The 27,086-nt window shown below is 51.4% G+C and overlaps 2 protein-coding genes across 2 annotated transcripts; both read right to left on the minus strand.

Annotated features, from left to right (window-relative positions):
* Positions 1–3,907: 3,907 nt before the first annotated feature.
* LOC136549192 (uncharacterized) lies at positions 3,908–4,726 on the minus strand. Its single transcript, XM_066540459.1, has 2 exons — positions 4,373–4,726; positions 3,908–4,285 (listed from the first exon to the last, which is right to left on the minus strand). Exons 1-2 carry the CDS (start codon positions 4,724–4,726, stop codon positions 3,908–3,910), a joined length of 732 nt encoding a protein of 243 aa, XP_066396556.1.
* A 3,105-nt stretch (positions 4,727–7,831) lies between these two features.
* LOC136549193 (protein trichome birefringence-like 11) lies at positions 7,832–11,917 on the minus strand. Its single transcript, XM_066540460.1, has 4 exons — positions 11,451–11,917; positions 10,898–11,302; positions 8,405–8,563; positions 7,832–8,285 (listed from the first exon to the last, which is right to left on the minus strand). The coding sequence occupies exons 1-4, from the start codon at positions 11,915–11,917 to the stop codon at positions 7,832–7,834; spliced, it is 1,485 nt and encodes a 494-aa protein (XP_066396557.1).
* Between the last annotated feature and the right edge of the window lie 15,169 nt (positions 11,918–27,086).

The following is a 27,086-nucleotide window of genomic DNA, read 5'->3' on the forward strand; positions in this document are numbered from 1 at the left end:
ATTTTGGAGGCACCTCATTTGGTCGGCGGATACCGTGTAGGTCACTTATGCTTGCGGGCAGCTAATGGAAGCCGATTGAAGTCTAGAAATCCTGGGCGAATGGACAATAAAAAATGACATGGCTTGCGGACTCATCAGCTGAGTTACAGACTTCGCAAGTGTCCGAGTCCATGACTTTCTTCTTGAGAAGATTGGTCCGACACTGAATCCGGCCTTGCATTAGTAGCCAGACGAAAAGCTAAACTCTTTTTGGTGAACGGCTTTCCCAAACAAAGGCAGCAGATGGCAACACCGTTCCATCCCTTGATTTCAGTAGCCCATATAGTGCTCCAGAGTTGAACTTTCCTTTTGGTAGGCAAAACGGACCAGTCTTGACATCTGGTTCATTCTGAAGGTCACTTTGCAGGAGAAGCTGCCTCAGATCATCTAGGGCTTGCTCGCTTGAACTTATCAGCCGGCTTATCAGCTAGAATCTAGAGTATTTTTCTCTCACGCTCTCGATCTTCGCATGCATCTTGAACTTCTTGATCACCGTTGCCGCTTCATCCTTCCTCGTCAGGAGTAGCAGCCACATATAGCGACTATAAAATCATCCACGAGCAAGAGCAAGTACCGCCGACCACTGTTTGTAGCTGGCGTGATCGACCCGTAGAGGTCGTCGTGGACGAGCTCGAGAGCGTCCTTCGCGCGATACTTGGCTGCCTTTGGGAACAGTAACCTCCTCTGCTTCCCGGTCAGGCAACTATCACACAGCTCACCTCCGTGCTTGATGTGGGGTAGCCCTCGGACCATCTTCTCCAGCCGACCAAGCGTGTCAAAGCTGAGATGTTCGAGCCGGGCATACCACAACCACGACTCCTCGATGTGCCTTGTCGCCAGACACACCGGTTGCTCTACCTTCAGGTCGAGCAGGTACAACCGGTTCAGGGACCTCTTCACCTTGGCGAGAAGTCGCTGCTCCCGGTCTCTGATCCTAAGGACTTCGTCATTGATCAGTACCTCGCTACCGCGCTCATCTAGCTGACCAATGCTGAAGATGCTAGAATGCAGCTGTGGGATTTAATATACATCTGTTAGCACATGGTGCTCCCCATTTTGGCACCTGAAGATGATGGTGTCGCGCCCTTGGATTGCCACCCTTGAGCCGTCACCAAACTTCATCGTACCGGTAACATCGTCGTCGAGTTCGGAGAAGGATGTCTTGGAGCCCGTCATGTGGTTGCTAGCACCAGAGTCCAAGTACCACCGCTGCTCCTGGTTGGCGCCCACACGTCCGAGGTGGACTTGGGTGCGCGGTTCGTTGAGGTTGACAGCCTTCAGGGCCTTCCTAGGTCCTTCCACCGTCGTCACCTCTTCCTTCTCCTCGGTCTCGACATCGTGCAGTACACAGAATGTCGCCATCAGGATAGTGGCCTCATCTTCATCATCTGCTTGTGCCACATGAGCCTCAGCCTTCTTCTCCTGCTTGCGATTTGGGCACTCTCGTGTGAAGGGTCGAGATGGCGACTAGAGGGGGGGGGTGAATAGTCTTTTCTAAAACTTAATCGTGTCGGCTAACCGATATAAATGCGGAATTAAAACTATCGGTCTAGCCAAGACTATACCCCACTATATATGTTCACTAGCACCTTTCAAAGACAACAATTATGCAACAAAGGTGCCAGGCTAGATAGAGCTCTCTTAACCAATGCTAGGAGCAAGGTCACACAAACCTATGCCACTAGTACTTTAAGCAACAAGGGAGCTCCTACACATGCTAGTAAGCAAAAGCACAAGGCTAACTAAGCTCACTAGCAATGCTCAATAACAAGACAACCAATGCCTAATTAGAAAGCGCAAATACTTAGCTACATAAACTAAGCAATGTGACTAACAAGGTTACACAAACCAAATTAGCCATGCAAGGGAGCTACTTCTATGCTACACAAGCAAGAAGGTAATTAGCAAGCTACACAAGCTATCTAATTATAAGAGCAACTACACAAGCTTAATATGTATAAAAGTAATTGCAAGCTTGTGTAATGGGGATACAAACCAACGGGAAGAACAAGGTTGACACTGATGATTTTTCTCCCGAGGTTCATGTGTTTGCCAACACGCTAGTCCCGTTGTGTCGACCGCTCACTTGGTGGTTCGGTGGCTAATTAGCATCACCCACTAAGCCCACATGTCGGGCGCCGCAAGAACCTACCCCAGAAGTGAGGGTAGCTCAATGACACGCTTTACTAGAGTTGCTCTTCATGGCTCCCGCGGGGCGAGCACAATGCCCCTCACAAGCACTTCTCCAGGAGCGCCGCACAAGCTTCTTGCGCACTTCGACGGAGACCACCACCAAGCCATCTAGGAAGGTGGCAACCTCCAAGAGTAACAAGCACCACCAGGCTTACAACTCGATCACCTAGTGCCACTCGATGCAACCTCACGATGCAATCGCACTAGAATCGCTCACTCACACAATCGGATGATCGCTATCAAGTATGTGTGAGATGGAGGGCTCCTAAGCACTCTCAAGCATGGACACAAAGTCCCCCAAGGTGCTCCACACGAGCCGTGGCCGAAGGCCACTTCTATTTATAGCCCCAAGGGCTAAACTAGCCGTTACCCCTTCACTAGGCAACGGTCGGGCCGACCGGACGCTCCGATCGTGTTGACCGGACGTTGGACCTCAGCGTCCGGTCGCCCGCAGACGACCACGTGTCCCAATTCCAACGGTTACTTGACCTGACCGGACGCAGCAGCTTCAACTGATCGGACGCTGAACCCCCAGCGTTCGGTCATTTCCAGTAAGGTACCGACCTCGACCGGACGCGTCCGGTCACACTTGATCGGACGTAGCCAGCGTCCGGTCACACTCTAGCTTCTGCGTCACCGTACATCAGCCTGACCGGACGCAGCCAGCCAGCGTCCGGTGCTTTCAGACCTAGCGTCCGGTCAGTTGACCGACGCCAGCATCTTCATGACCAACTCATTTTCACTTCTAACTTCTTCACCCTTGCTCCAATGTGCTAACCACAAAAATTTGCATCCGACGCAATAGAAAATATGCATTCCATTTTCCCGAAAGCGCCAAATCCCACCGAATAAGCTCGGCGGGAGGGAGAGAGGGACCCAAACCCATCTCAACCCTGCAAACACCACCTCCTTTGTAAATGTGCCAACACCACCAAGTGTACACCACCATGTGTATGTGTGTTAGCATTTTCACAATCATTTCCCAAAGGATGTTAGCCACTCAACTTGCCACGCCACTCGATCCTAGCGACGATGCAAAGTTAGATCACTCGAGTGGCACTAGATGACCGATATGCAAACAAGTTTGCCCCTCTTGATAGTATGGCCATCTATCCTAAACCCGGTCATAAACTTCTCTACACACCTATGATCAGTGAAATGAAATGCCCTAGGTTATACCTTTGCCTTACGCATTCCATTCCATCTCCTTCAATGTTGATGCAACACATGCACCAACACGATCAACAATGATATGATCCACTTCATATTATCACATGATTATATTGGTTCATCGATCTTGACTCTACTTGCTCTTCACCGTTGCCATCGTCCATCGGCGCCAAGTCTTGCTTAAGCTTCACCGCCACGCGGTCCATCACTCCAAAGCCTTCGACTTGCCCTTCACGCTTGCAACCGGTCCATCAAGCCAAGTCTTGTCTTGATCTTCTCCACCTTGATCACATGACTCAATATCATGTCTCATGTGCAATCAGCTCCTTCATCATCACATGTGTGTGAGCTTTGCAACATCTCCAAGCCATTTTCACCTCCATGGCATATGTTGCTCACACACATGTACATGTGGACTAATCACCTGTGTATCTCACATAAACACAATTAGTCCACCTAGGTTATCACTCAATTACCAAAACCAAATAAGGACCTTTCATCGTGCCTAATGGCCTATCTTCCCACATCGTCGATAGGCGTTGGGGTCGACCTGCTTCTTCTTCACCGAAGAAGCCTTGTTGCGGTGTTTGCCATCGCCACCACAGCTGGAGGAGGCTAACCTGGAGTTCCTTCGAGCAGCCCACTCCTCTTCTATCAGCAGCTGTTTGCTGCTGTACTTTGTTGCTGTCGCCTGCTCTAGGCGCTTGTCTACCACCCGTAGATGGCCTGTCACATCCTCAATGGTGAGGGTGAACAAATCCAACATCGTCTGTATGGAGAGAGTGATCTGGATGTACTTTGCCAGCATAGAGTGGAGGTACTTAGAGACCGCCTCCTCTTCGTCTATGGTGATGCCATGGCTCTTCAGCTTATTGATGAACGTCTGCAGGTAGAGGGAGAAATCCTTCACCGTTTCACCATCCTTGAACTTGAGGTTGGCGTACTCCTACTTCAGAAGCTGGCCCGTCACCTTCTTTGCGCGGTCGAAACCGACGTGCATCATCGTAATAGCCTCCCACGTCTCCTTAGTAGAACTCTTTGTCCCCAATGACTTCCTGTACTCTGCTGATACAGCAGTGAGGATAGCCTTCAATGCTGACATGTCATCTTCCTTATTGTCGGTGCCCTTGTCAACAACATTCCAGAGCCGTCGGACTCTGAGCTTGACCTTCAAGGTCATCGACCAATCTCCATAGTTGGTGCGAGTCAGCGTCGACCAACTGGTGCCGTTGACCTCCCACACCGTGCGAACAACGACCTCCGGTCGTGGTTGGGCAGCCACAACAGTGCCACTGCTGTCGTCCATTTCTGAACCGTTCGTCATCGCCAACGGTTAGTCCGACAACGATGCTTGTACGGCTTTGATACCACTTGTTAGCCCACAGGATCACCGACTTAGGTGAGTTGACCACTCACTAGTCTTGCCGAGCACCCGCTAGTGTTGCCGAGCACTCACTAGCTAAGCCGACCACGAACAAGCGTTGCTCGACCACACACACTATGACTAAAGGTTGAAGAAGAGGGAGAACATAGCATACACACACAGTACAAGCATCAGTGTTGGCTAGAGCCCTGTATAAGAGATGGCAAAACTGAACTCTCTTTGTTGAGTTGCAGCGACAAACTATATATACAACTCTATCCATCTAGTTCTAGTATAGCTTCCCATGCTACAACAGTGACTAGATAACACAGTAGGGCTGACTTCTATACCTATCCCTGCATATGACTACAGTACGGTAGATGAAGCCGTTCGACACCTGCCTCTACAGCAGCTATAATACCACAACAGGGACCCTTTTCGGCATCGCCTTCCCTTACTGCCTCATACAAGAAAGCAATAGATTATCTAACAGAGAAGGCTTCTCCTGTGCTATGCTAAGACTGAGAGTAATACATCATCACCGGACATGCATTTTAGTGCTTATTGCTACTCGCTAGAATTTTACCCATGCGTTATAATTATGTGAGAACAATTATGTATGAATGAGTAACATATCTTTTATATATGAAACCTGCACCCAAACCACGGTCAGCCAGCGTGCCACGTCACGGGATTTTCGCGGCCGTTCGATCGGGCGCTGCAGATGGCCCAGATCGGGCGATCCGCGGTCATTTTACTAAAAACCCCTTCTATTTTTCAGAAATCAACCCGCGCTCCAGAGACACTCTTAGAATATTTTACAAAAAACACCTCAAATTATTTCCAAATCAACCCGTAGTCCAGAATAGATGGGCTCCGTTTTTTTTGCAAAAAAGACCTTCACTTTATCGAAAATCAACCCACGCTCCAGAGACACTCTCAACAATTTTTACGAAAACCTCCTCAGATTTTTCTCAAATCAAAATACAGGCCACCTTTGATTATATCTCTTTTTTTCAAAAAATAAATTAGTTGAAACTTTAAAATTGCATAGTAAATCATAGAAAAATTGTAAATTAGAAAATTAAGTTGATCTGAAATCCTAACGAGTAGAACTATGCAGTGCATCCATAATATCACATATTTTAGTAAGGATTTTTTCATATAAACTTTTACCTATGTGTCGGGTATCATAAAAAGGAGTCTCCTAAGCAAGAACCGAAAAATCGCTTAGGCCTTGTAAAAATCGAAGCCAAGAGACAATCATCGGTAAACCCCCACCTTATTCGAGGCTCGGCTGGATCACCCGGCCCACCACGAACAGTATCCCACCTCGCTCGAGGCCCCGCACGCAAGGCCTCGGACGAGGTACATATTCTCCGCCTCGCTCGAGGCCCCGCACGTAAGGCCTCGGACGAGGTGTCGATTCTCTGGCTCGCTCGAGGCCCCACACGTAAGACCTCGGACGAGGTGCCGATTCTCCGCCTTGCTCGAGGCCCCGCACGTAAGACCTCAGACGAGGTGCCGATTCTCCGCCTCGCTCGAGGCCCTACCGTAAGGCCTTGGATGAGGTGCCGATTCTCCGCCTCGCTCGAGGCCCGCTCGTAAGGCCTCGGACGAGGTGCCGATTCTCCGCCTCACTCGAGGCCGGCTCGGCAGCTACCCCGTCATCACCGCCTCGATCGAGACATCACGTCCAACTAACACGACCAACCACTCCCACGACATCAGCCGAACGACGGCTCGACACAGCGGAGTGACCAATAAGATGGGAGTCGCATCAACGCCATGCCGCCTGGGGCAGGACGGAGTAGGGGTTACTGGCCGCTGTGCTTGGCACTGTGCCCACGATTGACACTCATGCGGCACTGTGCTGCCTAACCCCGCCTGCTCCAAGGACAGTGCGGCGTGGGGAGTCATGTCCGGGTCCCTGTAGCCTCGGAATCAGCATAAAAGACCAACTGCTCCCTCCGAGCCTCGGCTACCCGCCTCCGCACCCCTGTAGCCTCGGGACTCGCGCCCGCCGAGCCCCCCACAATGGTTCAGCCTCTGCACCGACGGAGCCTCGGCTCTCTACGTTGTCGACATACAGCGACCGACACGTCGTCCACAGTCTGCGCCATGACCTGCGTCAAGTCATCACAAGAGCTCCCACGTCGCACGGGATCAGGCGTGACCGGCGCGTCGCTCCAGTGCATCGAGGACAAGACCGCTCCGTCGACCATGCCGCCACAGTGACGAGCTACAGGGCTCGGCATACCGCCTCCGCTCACAAAACGCCACGCAGCGAACACATGTATCGCCCCTGTGCCCCCCTTCAACTATAAAAGGGAGCGGCCAGGGCCGCTTCTAGGGGGCACACGCTCACGCGCAGACAGACTCACGTATACTCAGGCACGCACGCTCCTGCAACGCTCAACACTCTGTAATACGCACACTCTCCTGCTATCTGAGATCAACATCTCAAGCAACCCACGCCGCTCGACGCAGAGACCTAGGACAAGCTCTCTCTCTCGCCAGCTTTTAAATCCCTACTACAGGCACCTCGGTGCAAGGAATACAAGATCGCTCTCTCAGACTGGACGTAGGGCACTTATTGCCCGAACCAGTATAAATCTTGTGTCTCTTTGCATCACCATCCGGGATTAGGGGCACGCAGTACACTTTCACTAGTTGGTTAAGGATCCGCCGGTCCAAAACACCGACACTATGCTTTTAAGGGGCAAATAAAATTATACCTTCATGATGATAAGGTCTCGAAAATACATAAAAATCATAAAATGAAAAAAAAATTACTGAGTTTCTCATCACTACACATATATTCTTATTGCCACTGGCGTAATCGAAAAGGAAGGCGCGGCAAAGCTGCACCCGCGTTCTAGTATATGCATGAAAGTAGTGTTGTTATCAAGAATCAACTCAACTAGAAACTCCATTTTTCTTTATGATGATCGCTTTGTTACATCATCAAACATTTCTTATTAAGTCTATCTCCTTTAATTATTTGTTCGTTCACTCATCGACGTCCACGCGCGCGCGACATACCTCTTCACGATGGGATGACAATCACCTCGAGAGATACACCGGCCGTGCATGACCCATGTACGCCTTCTCTGAATCTCTGTGTATGTAGCCTCCTGCTACTCCTGAGATACTACTACGTAGAATCAAAGCGTAGAGGAGCTCGTTCCACGCGTCCGGCACGCCGGGCAGGCACCAGTGGCTGCAGTCCGCCGCCCTCATCACCTGCTCCTGCTGCGCCTGCACCCCCGCCGGCGACGGGAGGCGGACGACGTTGTACACCGACGGGTGGCCGTCTCGCCGCTGCGCCGTCATCAGGGTCACGTTCAGGACATGCATCACCTGCTGCCGCCGCCGCTTCTTCTTCTTCTTCGCCGCTGCTTCAATAAAAGCCGGGCTCGGGTTCAGCAGGCCCGGCCACCGGTGCAGCGCGATCCTGGACGTGTTCAGCTCCGGCACCGTCTCCCTGCCACACCCGCCTCCACCGCCGTTGGAAGCCCTGCATGCGCCACCAACGGCCGGCACCAGCCACCAGCTACAAGTTAAGCAGCAGTAGGAAGCAAGCAAGCCATGCAAGCTGCTCGATCGATCACCGTATGTAATGTAATGTATACGTACCCTACATGTGCCGGTGAGTATGTTCGGAGGGCGACCAGTGTTTTTGTGGTGTTTACTTCCTTCTGGACCCATTTCTGCAGCGTATTCAGCGCCCTTTGGTAGGCGTCCTCCACGCTCATGTTCAGCCGAACCGTCTTGCCGTCCTCGAAGTAGCATCCTCTTCATATATTTCACCACACGTGCAGTACGTACGTCGTCAGTACATACAGGAGAAACAAATTAACAACTGTTACTACCTTCAAAAAAGAATTAGCCCCTGGTTAATTAACGATATATCTATACCTAAGAATTACTATTAAAGAGCCCAGTGTTTCTTTTCCCATTAGCCTCTTTTCACTTCCCACAATAAGTCAATAATGTTGTACGCAATCTGATTGTAATACGCTAATACCCTGTTTCGCGGGCCAATGCGATGCGGGCCCAACAGGCAACGGGCCTGCTCCCTTAGAAATCCCCCACCTTCTTAAAAAAACAGAAATCCCCAATCCCCACTCGCTTCCCTTCGCGTCGCCGCTTCACCGCGCCTCCTCTCCGCCTCACCGCCGCACGTCACGCAGCGCCCCCATCCCGCGCCGCGTCTACCGCTGCGCACGCACGCTCCAGCTCGCTGCGCCCCATCCCACGCAGCGAGGTGCCCCATCCCCGCCCCTATGCATCGTGCCCCGTGCCCCGCAGCTGAGCGCCATGCCCCGTCCCCCACCGTGTCGACATGGTGCCGAGGTGCTGCCACGCCGCCATTCCCCACCAGAAGGTCATGGCGGCTTTGACGTCGGCGCCGCTGCGATGCTCGTCCTCAGTTCACGACATCAAAGATCCAGAGTGGCCAGACCAGGCCAGGCGCAGGCGCAGCTGACCGTTGTCATGTCGTGCCACCATCCTCGGCCGTAGGCTGGCCGGAACCGGCCATTCCCCACTCTACTTTGCGTCATCCGAAAGAAGGGTGAAAAACGCATGTTTCAATTATTTCAGATGTTTCATAGGTATGTTGCAATTGTTTCATATGGAGATGTTGCAAAAGTAGATCGGGATGTTGCTTATGTTGCAATGGTTGTGCACATATGTTGCAAGCTTTTATTCCCAATGTTTCATCTGTTTTTTAAACGTGTGTTGCAATTTGTGTTTATCTGGGTGTTGCATATGTTGAATGTGTTTCATCGGATGTTGCATATATTTTGTAATAGCTTTTTCAAGCGTTTTCAGGTATTTTTATAAGTGTTTCAGATGTATGTTGCAAGTGTTTTAACTGTTTCGAACGTATGTTGCAATGTTTTTATTTGGATGTTTTAAAAGTAGGTCATGTGTTGCATCTCTTTTCTCGCCTTGGTGTCTCCTCTTCTCAATGCCGGTGATGTTCGGGCGACGTGGGCCCACATGGGGGTGGGTGCCTGGGTAGGGCGAGTCGTTCGAGCGGTGCGGAATCCGAGCGAGCGGGGCATGCGGCACGGAGCAGACGCGAGGCATGGGGAGCTGTGTCCGGACGTGGGCCTAGGACCGGATGGCCGGACGCTAGCCTGACCCATTGTAATAGGTATGGACAATGCTACGGTGCTCACATTATCTCATAAGTAGGAGGTAATACTCGGAGCAAACTGGACTATTGATTTTTAGATTTTTATTATAAATTAATTAAGTAAAAAAATAACCTTGTAGAAAAATAAAAAAAAACTGCAAAATCCCCAAATCTCGGAAGAAAAATAAAAGACTGTGGCTCTTCCCTCGGTTGGTGCGCCAGTAAATGGAAACAAACAACTTCAATCTCTCGGTATTATATTAATGATATGCAAAAGAAAATAGATCACTTGGTGCGCCAGAAAAAGGAAACAAATTAAACAGCTTCTGAATCCTCTAATTTAGGGATTATATTAATGACTAGCAAAATAATAGAGATCATCACGCATGCATATGCATCAAAATAATATAGCATGCACCGATTAGAATAAAAATGTTTTTTCTATACAAAACTTTCCTTATATGAACTATTTCAAATTAAATAAAATATATTTCATCTATTATCTCTTCGAAAATAATAGATGATCTGAACCATCTGATCTAATTAAATAAAACGGATCAGCTTATAGTTATTTAGGAGTACCAAAGCAACAGACACAAATGAGCATGAGATGTAATAACTCAAACCCTAACCCCCTCTTCATCTTAATCTGCCCCACGTTAGGCATTGTTTGGATGGATGTACTCGGATTCGTATCAATTCACATGTGTTGGGGTGAGTTGAAGTGGAACTTAAAAAAATTTCACTCAAACACGTATGAATTGAGGTGAATCCGACATCCGACAACATCCGAGTGAGGCCTTAATATATAAGTTCTTCCCAAACCTTTTTACTTACTTCTTCTCTTAATTAATCCTCTAGATTCTGTATTCTTCTTCCATCAGAGAGTGGATTATCGTTGCAGTGTGCAATTTATTAGACCGTGGCATTCTCTCTTGAGCGAGAGAGAGAAAAGAGTTTAGGCCGTGACAGTGCGGACTTACAATTGGTGTAGCCTCTCCTGGTTCCACCAGTGGCCCGTGTTGAACACCAAGATATCCGCGTCCTTCCACTGGGGAGCCCTGGGATCCATGGCGCCCAGCTGGAGCGTGGTGACGACATGCTTCGGCGAGCTGCGCGGCGGGCGCCCGCGGCGGACCAGGTACGGCGACCGGTAGTGCTCCACGGTGCAGTTGTAGTCGCGGAACCTGAAGGAGAGGAAGCCCTTGTGCTTGGTGATGGGGCTCCCGTTCTCCTCGTATACGGCGCCGCCCTGCTTGCCGTCCTTGTCGGCGACGGCCGAGGCGAGCATGCACAGCATGGACTCCCACTGGTTCCGCCCGATGGAGTCGCCCACGAACACCAGCCGCCGGTTCCGGAGGATCCCCAGCAGCCTCGCCGCGTCGAATCTGATATACATATACGTACTCCATAGTCCATATGATGAAGATCATGATCAAGGTAGTGAGAACTGAGAACGAGGACGAAGCCGCGTGCGCACGGCTTCATTCCTAGGTGCAATAGATAGATATGCATGCAAGCTTGGGAGTTGGGAACCTTGGCAGCGCGCAGCGTTTCGGCCGCCATGCCCACTCGGCGTACTGGCCGTCCGGCCTGCCGTTCTCCCTGCACCGGAACCCCTCGTCGACGAACGGGCACTGACCGGGCCCGTAGTGCCGCTCGGACTCGGCGGCGTCGCGCAGCACCCACTCCCCGTCCACGGACATGCTGCCGATCAGGTCGTCGTCCTCATCGCAGTATCTCGTGCCGTCGCCTGCCGCGCCGCGAACGGCGGCGGCGCCGGTTGCCATCGTCACGAGCGCACCGGCCTCCCGGTCCCGGCCGGCCGTGAGCGTGAGCGTGAGCCTCGCGGCGCCGCCGAGGCCCGAGGAAGCGGCGGCGATGAGCAGCGAGAGGGAGGAGAGGAGCACGCAGGCGGCCCACAGCGCGAGCTGCTGGTCTCCGCCGCCACCGCCGGCCGCCTGCGGCAGCTTCGCCCTCCTCCGCGCGCTCGCCATCTCCATCGTCGCTTGCTAACAGCGGCGGCTCCTCCTCGCTGCATGCGGCATGGCACGTGTAGTGCGAGAGCGCACCGAGTGAACAAGGCGGGCGAGCGGGGAGACGGCGGGGATCGCGTCTCTGTGGCGGCCTTGTTGCTGCCGTTCTTGTGATTGTGATGGATCCAGTGCAAGGGCGGTTGTTTTGTTCTCTCCTTGTTGGGCTACGCGGAAGAAAGAACCAAGAGAGGAACCAGGCCGGCCGGCGACCGAGCGACAAATCCAAGGATGGAATGGAACCGACGAGTTGGCATTTGGCAGCGCCCTGCTTCTCCGTTGCATGAATAAATCAGTCTCGTACATTAATTAAAAGCAGGAAAAAAAGAATAAATCAGTCCCGTCCATTAAAAGCAGCGAAAAAAAGAGAATAAATCAGTATCGGACATAGTTTGCTTCGAGAGCGTATATACTACTTTATACATGTATAAAAAAATAGAATTTAGCGTGTTTGGTCTGTGGAGTCATCATGTGCAGACGTGCTTCATGAGCTGATGCATGATGAGTTCAACCCATAAATTTTAGTGGAATCAACACATTTCCCATGCTTATACTAATTGTTACCTTATAATGAAGAAGCTTTTACCTGTGTGCCATTATAAAAGTTTGTAATTAGCCACAAGCCATTAAAAAGTTTAAACGGTCACATGTGCCATTGGTCGAATTTTTTTTTGTCCTCCATACCATTCCGTCCACATTGGATGCTAACGATGCCTAAACTGAGCTACGAAAAGACTTAAATACCCTCAGACTAGAGAAGCGAGCTAAAATTTTATTTTCCTCATGTGCCACTCGCTGGAATGAGTGTTTTGGCGCCAAATTGAGGATGGGACAGGAGAGCGTTCGGTTGGATGAGGAGCGCCAGTGCCCATCATCCCCGAAAGCGAGTACTTGTACTACCTGATAAAAAATGAAAACTGCATAGAACTTTAGCATAAGACATCACACAAAAAATATAGCTAAGGAACAAAATACATCACAATAATCTTTTTTAGTGTTTACTTATATAGTGTTAGCAGAAACTTGCTCTCGGTGTGAAAAGTGACCGACAAGTAAATATTTATAGTTTTATCGTGCGTTGTGATCGGATGTGGCATAGCACTCGATTATTCTAGTTCAGGCAACGTGCCCTATGTCCAGTTTCAGTCGGTCGGAGACTTTATTCCTGAGCCCAGGTGCTCGAAGTTTGCTGTGGGGTTACAAACGAGTAGAAATAAGAAGAGGGTATTAAAGGCCCGGTCGGACTTTGAACCGGAGGGCTGAGAGTGACAGGGGCTCTAACGTGCGCTAAGTGTCGGTGCAGAAAGTGACCAACACGTAAATATTTGTAGGTTTGCTGTACGTTGTGATTGGAGGTGGCATAACACTCAATGACACAGGGTTTATACTAGTTCACGCAACGTGTCCTTCGTCTAGTTTGAGTCGGTCGGTGACTTTATTCCTGAGCCCAGGTGCTCAAAGTTTGTTGTAGGGTTACAAACAGAATGAAGAAAGATAGAGGTACAAGAGGTCCGATAGGACTCTGGTTTGAAGGGCCGAGAGTGACGGGAGCTCTGCTATGTGCTATGTGTTCGAGCGTGTGCTCGAGGTTTGAACCTAGTCGTTCTGTTGTGGTGTGTGAGTGAATTGATCGATCTATCAGTTGGGAGAGAGTGCATCCCCTTTTATAGATGAAGGGGATGGCCTTACAAGGGAGAGAGTGTATGTATGCTAAGTCTTGTTGCCTACGCCGTCGGGTATAAGATGATTGTAGGCGCCCATAATACTGTTAATGTCAGATGCATGTGGGAGGTTGCGTCGTCTTCTTCTGGTATGGTAGACGGTGGTGCCTACCATACTGTTGATGTCCAGAGGTTTGCAGGGGGTTTTACCATGTTCGCCTGGTACTGGTAAATGCCGGCGCTCACAACACTGTTAATGCCCAGAGGCATGTGGGGGGAGTCTTACCGTGTTTGTCTGGTATGGGAGTTGATGGCGCCAACAACACTGTAGGAAAAATGTCAGCGCCTACAACACTGCTTGGGTTCTGTCATGCCAGGAAGGCCGTAGGGTACTGTCCGGCAGGTGTACAGGGTACTGGTCCTTGGTATTGCGGTTGACTTGAAGTGCCCTAGTCTTACTCTCTTCGTCCATTTTCTAGTCCTTACCGAGCGGGCATCCCCGGTCGGTTGGTCCCAGTCGGCTCTGATTGTGCCAGTCGAAGAGGAGCTGTAAGTAGGGGTTCGACGCATTCCCGGTCGGAGAAGCGGGATAGAGTCGGAAGTGGTATTTGGCTAGGCCTTCCGGTCGGAGAGACAGGCCGGAGTCAGAAGCGAGTGTTGTTCCTCTTTAGCGAGGCCTTCCGGTCGGAGATTGGATCACCCTTCTGGCCTTTTGTTTAGGTATTTTGGGCCAGCCTAGGAGTTTGCGCGTCGTTCGTAACATCATCTGCTGGGCCAAGCCTTTGTTGGAAAGCCAGTCCATGAGGGACCCGGTTTATAAACCCGACACAATGTATTGGAGCGTATGCTTTGTGTAGCTTTAGAGTTCTAGAGCTATTATGCTATTCGAGTTCTCAGATCCTCGAGTGCTTCGAATCGTCTAGCTTCTCTTTTTGAGGAGAGCCGGAGAGCCCAGTCCTTTAATAGCCAAAGAGTTCATCCCCTTTTATAGTCGAAGGGGGTGGGCTCTTACAAATTAGAGAAAGAGAGAGAATGTATACGTGTGCTACCTAGTCTTGTTGCCCACACTGTTGGGTACGAGATGGTTGTCGGCGCCCACAATAGTGTTTATGTCCTAGATGCATGTGGCAGGCTCTACCGTGTTTGCCTGGTATGGCAAATGTCCAGTGCCCACAATACTGTTTGGGTTCTAACATGCCTGGAAGGTTGCATAGTGCCTATCTGGCATGGCCTGGTGGCACCATCCTGCAGGTGCGCAGGGTATGCTAGGGTATGATCCTTGATATTACGATTTGACTTGAGCACCTTACCTTACTTTATTTGCTCCGTCTAATCCCTAGGCCCTTACCGAGCAGGCGTCACTGGTCGGTTGTTCCCAGTAGGCCCCGACCATGTCGGTCAGGGAAGAGCTGCAATCAGAGGTTTGGCGTATCTCCGGTCGAAAAAGGATGTCCCCTCCTTGGCCAGGCCTTCCGATCGGGGACTGGATCATTCTCTCAGCCTGTCATTAGGTACCTAGGCCGGCCCGAGAGGCGCGTGTTGTCGCTACGCCGTCTGCTGGGCCGAGTTTTTGCTGGAAAGCAGACTCATTAGAGACCTTGGGTTTATGAACCCGATAGGAGCCCCCGAACCCTTTTGGGACTTATATGAAGTCGTGAAGGGGTTGTTTATACTCATTTTAAGAGTGCACCCGATGGGTGTAAGATCGTGGGTCGCCGTCGGATGAGACGGTGTGCTAACCCAAAGTGTTGGGCGTGACCGAGGGGTCGGGCGAGACAGAGCGCCAACCCAGGTGTCGGGCACGGCCGAGGAGTCGGGTGAGACGGAGCGCCAACCTAAGTGTCAGAGCGCCAACCCAGGCATCGGGCGTGGCCAAGGGGTCGGGCGAGACGGAGCGCCAAACCAGGTGTCGGGCGTGGCTAAGGGGTAGGGCGAGATGGAGCGCCAACCTAGGTGTCGGGCGCGACCGAGGGGTCGAACGAGATGGAGCACCAACCCAAGTGTCGAGCACGGCCGAGGGGTCTATCTAGTTTCGTGCGTTACCCCGTCTGTGGTTTCCGCAACCGAAGGGGTTGAGCTAACGTCGTTTGTCTCGATAGCTCGAGTGACGCGCTCGGTGACCTTAATAATGGGTATGTCCGAGTGGAATCCGGGTCCATCATTCATAACAGGGTCGGCATAGCCCTCATGTGGCATTTCACTGCTTCTTAACCCGCCTCCTGGTAGATGCCCGATCCATTCCGGAGACTGACTTAGGTTTCCCGCTGGCCTCCCCTCGATGGAGATTATGTGGGCATGGCTCGAGGTTAGGATCGAACGAGAAGGTCGAGATTATCCTGTCCGCTTCTGAGCAGATCAGGCGAGGGCAGCTGGGGCTCATCTGCATTTTTCTCCCCTGGCTCTGTTTGACATGAGGTGGCCTCGAGCCCTTTGTGGGTCGGTCTTTGAACCTCGGTCGGTCGTCGCTCATATCGAATGAGGCGACTACCGCTTTGCGACGCAACACGAAGCGTTATGATGCAACAACTGCATATGCAATGCTTGGATGTATGGGATGAATGTATGAATACATGCATGAGAATGGATGAATGAATGAATGTGTACTAGAAAACAAAAAAAGGGTTTGGTAAGGTTACCTCGATGGCTCGAGTGACGGGTCTGGGGAGCTCCTATCGGATATGTCCGAATGGGATCCATGTCCGTTGTTCGTGATGGGGTTGGCATAACCTGCATGAGGCATCCCGCTGCTCCTTACCTGTCTCTCGGCAGCCACCCAAGTCATTCGATCGACTCAGGTGACCCATTGGTCTCTCCTCAATGGAGATTCTATTGGTGGGCCCTTCCAAATACCGCCTGGGAAGGCGGAGGATCATTTGCGTGTAGTTGCGCCTTATTTCTCATGCTCGGGTTGTGGTAGTGGTGGGTCCTACCTAGGCCACGTCCTGCTAACTGGGTGATGTTTCATCGGGCAAGGCATATCCCATCAGCCAGGGCCACGTCTCGCCGCACTCTTTCCCACATTAAATAGGGGGAAGGAAGATGATTTTCCTCCTGTTCTTTCACCTTCCTTCAATCACTGTCATTCCTCCTTCCTCCCTTTCGCCAAGTCTGTTCATGTGCCGCTGCGGTTTCTAGGAGAGAGGAGGGTAGAGCAAGGGAGAGAAGAGCTCACAGATCCGTTCATGAATCCAAGGCACGATGTCGAATTAGAGGCCTTCCAATGTGGATGAGGAGGTGCTGGCCACCTTCGTCGAGAAGGGGCTACTCCTGTCGAAGGAGGTGGTGCATTGGAGAGCTCCTATGCCGAGGGAAGTTGTTCCACAACCCTGGGCTGACGAGGTCATCTCCTTCCTCACCTTCCATGAGCGTGGGCTCAGGTATCCTACGCACTGGTTCTTGCGTGGGGTTCTCAATGAGTGGGGCATAGAGCTACAACACCTCAACCCGACTAGGGTACTACATATTGCCGACTTTGTCACTGTCTGCGAGGCCTTCCTTAGGATGGAGCCGCACGTGGACCTCTTCCAACAGATCTTCAGTGGGCGAGCCCTGTGCAAGGGAAAGCTACCCAGAATCACGCCTGTTGGGGGATTCACCTTGCAGAAGAAACCAAAGCCATCGGTCCCCTACCCTACGTACTCCCCCTGTGACTCCAATTGGGGGTGGCATAGTGATTGGTTCTACATCAAGAACCCAGCGGAAGCGCCATTCTCGATGTTCACTGGAAAAATGCCGAAGAGGAGAGAAAGCTGGTCGTGGGGTCCCACCGGTCGGCAAAACAAGTTGGAGGTTATTGAGACAGAGCTTCAGAGGCTTGTGCAGCATGGCCTCGATGGGTTGTGGGTCTTCCATACCTTCTTCCACCGTCATGTCACCCTATTGGTGGAAAGAACCAGGCCGATGTGGGAATACTCTGGCCTGATGGATCTCGACCGCGCTTCACCAGAGGAGCTACCAAAGGATGAAGTCTGGTGTTGTCTCGATCGGGTGCTACAGTTGAGGGATAAAGACTCCCTTGAAGGGACGCCTGGTCCCCTTCATGCCACGAAGCTGTCCAATTTGGTATGCCCCCCTTTTTGTGATCTTTTTCTTCTTGTTTTGATGTTTTGATTGATTTTGAGTTTCCCATTTTGAAGGGACTCACAGGCTATAAATCCTAGCCACATCTTCTGAGAGGGTCGGAAGGCGCGGCTCAGCAAGCTGCCCAAAGGGAGGCGACGCTTGCCAAGAGGAAGAAGAAAGCCGAAAAGGCCTGAGGAGGTTTGATAAGGAGAAGGAGATCAACTGGCGGGGCCAGGGGGGTGAGAGCCGGAGTGACGTGGAGGTGGATCTCGAGTTGGAGGAGCCCAAGGAGATGGGTGACGACACAAGTGCCTCAGAGGATGAGGAAGTTAGGGGCACTGTTGTGACCTCGGTGGAGCACCGTGAGCCCACGGCTGCGTCCGTCGGTGGTGGGTGCGATGTGGAGATGTGTGGCGACGTTCCTAAGTCAAGGAAGCACGCTGCGAATGAAGACAGCGCCCTCGAATGAGAGACAAAGCAGGCGCAGGCGCCGTGCCTTTTGGAGGCGTCGTCTGCTTCGTGCCCCCCTGCTCCGGGTGAGGCGGAGCACGCCGGTCGGTCAGGGGAACATGATCATTCCCCTACATCTTTGGGGTCAGCGTGTGTGCACGACCCCTAATAGGGGATGCCCCGCCAGTTGCTCCGGTGGTTTCACCATGATCTGGCGGTCACGTCCGTTCGTGGGCCGATCGGGGACCGGCCGGGTCGGCCCCTCCCTTGGCCGATGCGAGGGGGCGCGGGTCGTGACCCGCGAGTGGTCCTCGTCTAGTTGGCTCGTTGTCAACCGATTAGGGCTTCAAGGCTCTATCGCTTTTGTCTAGGTATGTATTCATGCTTCTTTTTGTTCTCATAGTTGAGTTTTTTTAGTGTGACTAACCTGCGCTTGTTTGACAGCGGCCAGGGGCTGGCGGTACTGGGAATCTCCTTGCCTCCTATGCGAGAAGAGTGGAGAGCTAGCCTATAGTGGGTCACGGTGAGCGGTAGGGGAAGCAGGTTGGTGGTGGTGTGACCTTCCCCACTGGGGATTGCGTCTTCCCGGTCTATCGCGAGAATGGTGGTAGCGGTGGTGGCTGTGATAGCGGTGATCCCTGTGGTGACGGTGGAGGTTGGGTCAGAGGTGACTCTCATGGTCCCTCGCCCAATAGTTGCGGAGGAGGGGAGGAAGGAAACTAGGCTCCCTGACTCGCCTAGCGGAGGAGCCCTTGGTTCACGCGCCTAGTCAGAGCTGGAGGGGTTGGGGGGAACGTCGGCTAGGCCAGAGGTAGTGCATCCGCCGGTGAGCCATGGAGTCCTGGCGGTGGACATCCCCTTCTCCAGCGAGGAAGATACCAGGGTGGAGCTGACGGCCATCCCATCGTCCTAGGAGCTAGTGATGATCTGGTCATCACATGATACTATGATGGCTGGAACTTCCAGCAGGTCAGGGGCGACCAGCAAGCTGGTGTGGCTTTGCCCCGCTGAGCTAGGAAAGGCCTGGTTCATCCTTCGTGACGAGGAGGAAGTGAAGCTCTAGCATCTTCTCAGGCAGAGAGGACTATCAATGGAGTCTGCTCTCGCCCTTACCAAGGCGAGTCTCAAGGAGGCCTTGGAGAGGGTTGAGCTAGTCCATCAGGCGGTGACAGTCGACCTGCCACACGTTGGAAAGGTAAATTCTTTATGTTTTTAGGGTTGTGCTTGACTCCTTGGCCTTTCAATAGTTGTCTCAGCATGCCTGCTTCTTGTCTCACATGATTTGGAGATGATGTCAATCCACAAGTCTTGATTTTTTTGGGAGGAGCACAGTCAGATGGAGCTGGAAGCGACGCATCACAATGGGTTGACAAGCTCAGGCACCAGCTGGAGTCTTCCCACCGTGAATCCCAAGACCGGGCGGCCAAGGCAATGGGAGCACGGGCGGTAGAGCTGCGAATGGGGCGACTGCTGCTAAGCGGGAACTTGATGCGGTGAAGGTCCACTTGGCGAAGATCGAGGCGGCATTTTAGGAGGCTATGGAGGTGGAGCGAAAGGCCCGGTCGAACACCAAACAAGAAGTGGTTGTGCTCTGGGGGTAGATGCTCAGGGTAGAGGAGTCGAACGCTCGACTGCTCGAGAGGGTGACCCAGTAAGAGGAAGGGCTCTCCATTCTCGAAAGCGCCCGCCTTGGTACGTATCTGTTCCACCCTCGGTTGATGCCTTGATTTTTTTCTTTCCTTTGCTTCTGAATTTGTTGTCTTTTACTAGAACTAGGTGGAAAGATCAGCTTTCTAGAACAAGAGCTGGAGACGGTCAAAGCGGCGGTCGGTCGAGGCACGGAGGCGCTAGCCCAGTTCCTTGAGGAGCGACGCGCTCTCGAGGGGGAGCTCGATCAGATTCGCAACATCACGTAGGTGGTTGTCTCCAAGGTGTTCGGGTTAGGACCGAACACCAGTATGCCCATCATCCAGCTGGTGGAGGTCCCAAATGAATTCGGGCACTCATCTTCGACGGCATGTTCTATGGAACGATGGGGGTGCTGACCTCAGTGGTGACCCATCACCCTAATATGGACTTCATAGCCATCTACAATGGATACGCCGATGGGTGGAGCATAGACAAAATCCATGCGCTGGGGGAGAGTTTGGTGCTACATGCACAGATGGTTGCCGAGCAGGTCACCGCACAGTGGGTGATGGAGGCTCACCGTTCGTCCATGGCTGAAGACGTGCGTCGAGAAGATGTCATCCAACCTATGGTGGGAGTGGAGATTAGGTCAAAGGCGAGCATCGTCCTTCCCCCAACAGAGCCGAATGTCTTCCCAACTGGAAGTGAGCTGCCTTCGTCCTTGTCGACCGTACCGACAACCGATGCCGCCGGGAGGCCATAATAGAGTTTAGAGTAGAAATAGTTAGTTTATGTAAGAGATGAGTTCATGGGGGAGCCCCCATGTGAACAGCTTTACATTTGTGAATATTCTAAGTTTGTTTTGTGAATGAAATCACTTGTGAGGGGAAGCTTGTCCCATCTGCCCTTGTTCTTTACCCTAGCGTAGCTTTCTTTTTTGTCCTTTCTTTTTCGCACCTGCCCGTTGACCCATAGGCTACAACCTTAAGAACTTAGGCATGGCCCATGAGGCTTAGCTACTCATAACCGTACGTCATGGCAGGGTGTGATCGGTCAGTAGGTTAAAATGCAAGTTACATAGGGTAATCAAAGGAATGGAATGCCCTTTCGTTTGGGCGATGCCCTTTCGTTTGGGCAAAAATTATTACTATATGATAGTAAAAGAGGAGGGTGGTATCACACCCCTGTGGAGCCCCCAAGCAACCTAGGCCGAGAGTGCTTGGGCTAGGGTGCTGTAGGAGCAAACGTTGAATGGAAACAGAATGATAAGACTGAGTTTTAAGGGAAGAAACAACATAACTGTTCGACGTTCCATGTGTTGGTGAGACTGTTACTGTTGTCATCCTTTAGCCAGTAGGTGCTCGGCTAGATCACCTCGGTCACCATGTAGGGTCCTTCCCATGGTGGAGAGAGTATATGTTTCTCTTTGGTTGACTGGGTCCTTCGGAGTACAAGGTCACCGACCTCGAGGATCCTCCCCCTAATTTTTCTTTCATCGTACCTACGAAAAGTTTGCTGGTAACGAGCAGAGTGGATGATAGCCACCTCACGAGCCTCCTCGAGTAGGTCGACCACATCCTGCTGAGCCTCCGTGGCTCAGTCTTGGTCGAAGGCCTTTACTCTTGAGGGGTCGTGATTAAGGTTAGAGGGCAATACTGCTCTAGATTCGTATGCGAGGAAGAAAGGGGTGAACTCTGTGGACCAGTTTGGTGTTGTTCTTAGGCTCCAGAGGATCACTGGAACCTCTACAACCCATTGCCCGGCATACTTCTTGAGTCGGTCGAAGATGCGGAGCTGAGTCCTTGGAGGACCATGCCGTTGGACCGCTCGACCTGACCATTGGTACGTGGGTGCCCGACCGAGGCCCAATCGATCCTGATGCCGTATCCATCACAGAAGTCTAGGAATTTTTTCTCGGTGAAGTTTGTTTCATGGTCGGTGATAATACAGTTTGGAACACCAAACCAATAGATGATGTCGAGGAAGAACTTGACCACCTCTTCCGAGCGGATATTGGTGATGGGCTTCACCTCTATCCACTTGGTGAATTTGTCCACCGCTATGAGCAGGTGAGTGAAGCCGCTCGGGGCCTTTTTGAGGGGTCTGACCATATCGAGGCCCTAGACCATGAATGGCCTAGTGATGGGGATGGTCTAAAGCTCTTGTGCTGGCAGATGAGTTTGCCGAGCATAGAACTAGCATCCTTCACACCTACGGACAACTTCCTCTGCATCTCACAAATCAGTGGGCCAGTAAAAACCTTGGCGAAAGGCTTTCCTGATCAGCGTCCTCGAGGCCACATGATGTCCATAGATTTCAGCATGGACCTCAAGGAGAAGCTATTTCCCTTGGTCGATCAGGATGCACTTCATGAGTACTCTCGATGGACTTCGCTTGTAAAGTTCATCACCGATGGCGACAAATGTCTTGACATGTCGAGTGATTCATCTCGCTTTAGTCCTTTCTGGTGGGAGAACCTTCTCAAGGAGGTAGGCAAGTAGTGGTGCTCTCCAGTTAGCCTGATCGAGTGCCACCACAGCGACGTCGATAGGCAACGTCGTCATGGAGGCGCCAAGGTTGTAGCCTCCGAGCACTTGGTCAGGGTCAGGGCATGTCAGGAAGTCAGAGCCCCCAAGTGCTACATTGGTGTTAGAGCATGTCTGCATTGGATCCTCCAGAATGCGGGCAGACGGCTCATGGAGATCGTTGTTGAAGACCCCATCTGGAGATAGAACCCACCTGGCAGCCAATTTCATGAGAAAATTGGCGACATCATTGTCCTTTCGGAGGACATGATGCAGTTCGATCCCTCGAAACTTGTCCTTAAGCTTGTGCACCTCCTGGCAGTATACTGCCATGAATGGTTCTTGTAGGAGGACTCCTTCATGACTTGGTCGATGACCAACTCTGAGTCACCATGGACGTATAGCCACGTAGCGCCGAGCTCGATGGTGATGCATAGTCCGTTGATGAGGGCCTCATATTCTGCGGCATTCTTGGAGGCCAAAAAATGGAGATAGATCGTGTAGTAGAGCCTGCTCCCATCCGGGGAGATCAGAACCACTCTAGCCCCCAAGCCGGGCACCATAATCGACCCATCAAAGTACATTGTCCAGTACTCATGGGTGATGTCTGGGGTCAGGAGCTGGACTTCCATCCACTCGATGATGAAGTCAGTGAGAGCCTAAGACTTTATAGCGGTGTGAGGGACATACCTAATGTCGTGACCCATGAGCTCGAGAGCCCACTTGGAGATTCGTCCCATGGCATTGTGGTTGTGGATGATGTCTCCCAGTGGGTATGAGGTGATGACCATGACCTCATGGTCGGTGAAGTAGTGCAGGAGCTTCCAAGTTGCCATCAGAATAGCATACAGAAGCTTCAAGGGGCATCCCGGCTCCTCCCTTTTGATGACGAGGGCGACACTCACAACGTGGTTGTTTGCCGCGATGTAGAGGAGGAGGGGTACTCCCCATTCAGGAGCGAAGAGGACTGGGGCCGACGTCAATGATGCTTTGAGGCTTTCCAAAGCCTGTTGTGCCTCCTTTGACTAGACGAATGCATCTATCCTCTTAAGAAGTTTATAGAGAGGCATCCCCCGTTCCCCTAGTCGGGAGATAAACTAGCTTAGGGCGGCCAAATAGCTGGTGAACCTCTGTACACCCTTAACGTTGCGTATAGGGCCCATGTTGGAGATGGCCATGATTTTTTTGGGGTTAGCTTCGATGTCGTGCTCAAACATGATGTATCCAAGGAGCTTCCCCTTTGGAACTCCAAAAACACATTTTTTGAGATTCAATTTGATATTGAACCTTTGGAGGTTTGTGAATGTTGCGGTCAAATTTGTGATCAGGTCGCTAGCTTGAGCTGTTTTGACCACTACATCATCTACATAGACGATGATTGTTGGTTTTGACCGCTCTACTTGGTTAGGCTGATCGGGTGGGTCGATTTGGTCAGCAAAGCATCACTGCATGCACCATTGATAGGTGGCGCTGGTGTTCTTTAGACTGAAGGCATGGTTACGTAGCAGTATGAACCGTACGGGGTGATGAATGAAGTCATGAGCTGGTCGGACTCTTTCATCGTGATCTGGTGGTAGCCTAAGTAGGCGTCCAGAAAGAAGGATTTCGCATCCTGAGGTGGAGTCGACTATCTGGTCTATGCGTGACAAAAGAAAATGGTCCTTTGGACACGCCTTGTTGAGGCTAGTATAATCAACACACATTCTCTATTTCTCGGTCTTCTTTTTCACAAGAATAGGATTAGCTAGCTAGTTGGAGTGGTATACCTCTTTGATGAACCCGTCTGCTAGGAGTTTGGCGATCTCCTCGCCTATGGCCCTGCACCTCTTGTCGTCAAAGCGACGTAAGCATTGCTTAGCGGGCTTCGAGCCCGGGACAAGGCGTAATGCATGCTCGGTGACCACCCTTGGTATGCTCGACATGTTAGAAGGTTTCCATGTGAAGACATCATGATTGGCACGTAGAAAGTTAGCGAGCTCACTTTCCAATTTAGCTGGGAGCTTGGTCTTGATCTGCACCGTCTTGGTCGGGTCGACGAGGTCGATCCCCACCTCCTTGGTTTCCTTGGTCAGGTGGAGGGCACTCAAGGAGATTAGCTCGTTGCAGTCTGGGACTACTAGAGTCAATGAATTCCCAAGCTTCGGGAGCTCGGTGGAGTTGATGATGGTCGTGGTGAGCTCGTAATGCTCGTGGTCACACGTGTAGGCGTGCGAAAAGGTGCTACCCATGGTGATGATGCCGTTTGGTCCTAACATCTTTGACTTGAGGTAGGTGTAGTTGGGGATGGCCATAAACTTGGCGTAGCATGGCTGCCCCAAGATGGTGTGGTAGGACCCTAGAAAGTCCACCACCACGAAAGTGAGGACCTCCGAGCAAAAGTTGGCTCGATCACCAAACATGACAGAAAGGTTGATCTACCCGAGTGGGTACGCCTACATCCCTAGGATCATGCCATGGAAGGGAGAGCTCATTGGGCGAAGCTCTGACCAGGGGATACGCATGGCGTCGAGGGTGTTGACATAGAGAATGTTGAGGCCGTTGCCTCTATCCATTAGCACCTTGGTGAGGCACTTCTTGCAGATGATGGGGTCGACGACTGAAAGGTCCTTGTGTGGTTTTGGTAATTGAGTGAAAACCCTAGGTGGACTAATTGTGTTTATGTAAGATACATAGGTGATTAGTCAACAAGTACATGTGTATGAGCAACATATGCCGTGAAGGTGAAAATGGTTTGGCGATGTTGCAAAGCTCACACATGTGATGATGAAGGAGCTTATTGCACATGAGACATGACATTGAGTCATGTGATCAAGGTGAAGAAGATCAAGACAAGACTTGGCTTGATGGACCGGTTGCAAGCGTGAAGGATAAGTCAGAGGCTTTGGAGCGATGGACCACACGGCGATGAAGCTTGAGCAAGGCTTGGCGCCGATGGACAAAGGCAACGGTGAAAAGCAAGTGAAGTCAAGATCGATGAACCAATATGATCATGTGATGATATGAAGTGGATCATATCATTGTTGATCGTGTTGGTGCATGTGTTGCATCGACATAGGAGGAGATGGAATGGAATGCGCAAGGCAAAGGTATAACCTAGGGCATTTTATTTCACCGGTCATAGGTGTGTAGAGAAGTTTATGACCAGGTTTAGGATAGATGGCCATACTATCAAGAGGGGCAAACTTGTTTGCATATCTGTCATCTAGTGCCACTCGAGTGATCTAACTTTGCATCGTCGCTAGGATTGAGTGGCGTGACAAGTTGAGTGGCTAATCCTTTGAAAAATGATTGTGAAAATGCTAACACATATACACATAGTGGTGTAGACTTGGTGGTGTTGGCACATTTATAAAGGAGATGAAGTTGGAGTTGATGTGGATCAACTCAGCGATGGAACGAAGGTGAGAAGGGTTCGAAACTCCACCAGCGGAGTGTCCGATGGTGCCACCGGCGTCCTGTACAGAAAAGATAGGGTCTCATAGAGTGCACCGGATGCTGGTCACACAGTGACCGAACGCTAGGGTCCTACGTCCGGTCAGTGGCAGCAGAGCATGCATAGGCATCAGTCTTCGACCGGACGCTGGCGCTGAAAGTGATTGGACACTGGCAGGGTGCGTTCGGTTAGGCAGACATACGGTGACATAGACAACGAAGAAAAGTTGGAGAAGGACCAGACGCTGATGTTGCGTCCGATCATGACCGATCGGACACGTCCGATCGCAACTGGAACCTTATTGGAAACGACCGGATGGCTTGGTGGTGGTCTCCGTCGAAGCCCGCAAGAAGCTTGTGCGGTGCTCCAGTGAAGAGCCTTGTGAGGGGCTTTGTGCTCGCCATGCGGGAGCCACGAAGAGTAACTCTAGTAAAGCGTGTCATTGAGCTACCATCACTTTTGGGGTAGGTTCTTGTGGTGCCCGATGTGTGGGCTTGGCGGGTGATGCCAATTAGCCACCGAACCACCAAGTGAGCGGTCGACACAATGGGGACTAGCGTGTTGGCAAGCACGTGAACCTCAGGAGAAAAATCACCGTGTCAACCTTGTTCTTCCTGTTGGTTTGCAATCCTCTTTCACAAGCTTGTATTTATATTTCATATACATTGTGCTTGTGTAGTTGCTCTTGTAATTAGTTAGCTTGTGTAGCTTACTAGTTACCTTCTTGCTTGTGTAGCATAGAACTAGCTCCCTTGCGTGGCTAATTTGGTTTGTGTAACCTTGTTAGTCACATTACTTAGTTTGTGTAGCTAAGTAATTGCGCTCTCTAATTTGGCATTGGTTGCCTTGTTATTGAGCATTGCTAGTGAGCTTAGGCAGCTTTGGGCTTTTACTTACTAGCTTGTGTAGGAGCTCCCTTGTTGCTTGAAGTACTAGTGGCATAGGTTTGTGTGACCTTGCTTCTAGAATTGGTTAGGTGAGCTCTAGCTAGCCCGGCACCTTTGTTGCTTAATTAGTATGTTTGGAAGGTGCTAGAGAACATAAATAAAGGGGTGTAGTCTTGGCTAGACCGATAGTTTTAATTCCGTACTTGTTTCGGTTAGCCGACGCGATTAATTTTAGAAAGGACTATTCACCCCCCTCTAGTCCGTCATCTCGACCTCACAATGACGAGCGGGTAGCGACCTAGCCGGATGATGTGGGAAGATGGTCTCTCTGATCAAAAGTGATCGGGGAGTCCGACCAGCTAAGGAAAGAGGGGACGGCTATCTCGGCAGCACATGCCTCTCTATAGCGTATCTTGTGCTGGCGCTTGGAGTGGATGGTATCGGATCCCCCAAAGATCATGAGGCATTCCTCAGGGTCAGGGAAGCCATCAT

Source organism: Miscanthus floridulus, chromosome 4 (genome assembly GCF_019320115.1).
Source record: "Miscanthus floridulus cultivar M001 chromosome 4, ASM1932011v1, whole genome shotgun sequence".
NCBI lineage: Eukaryota > Viridiplantae > Streptophyta > Magnoliopsida > Poales > Poaceae > Miscanthus > Miscanthus floridulus.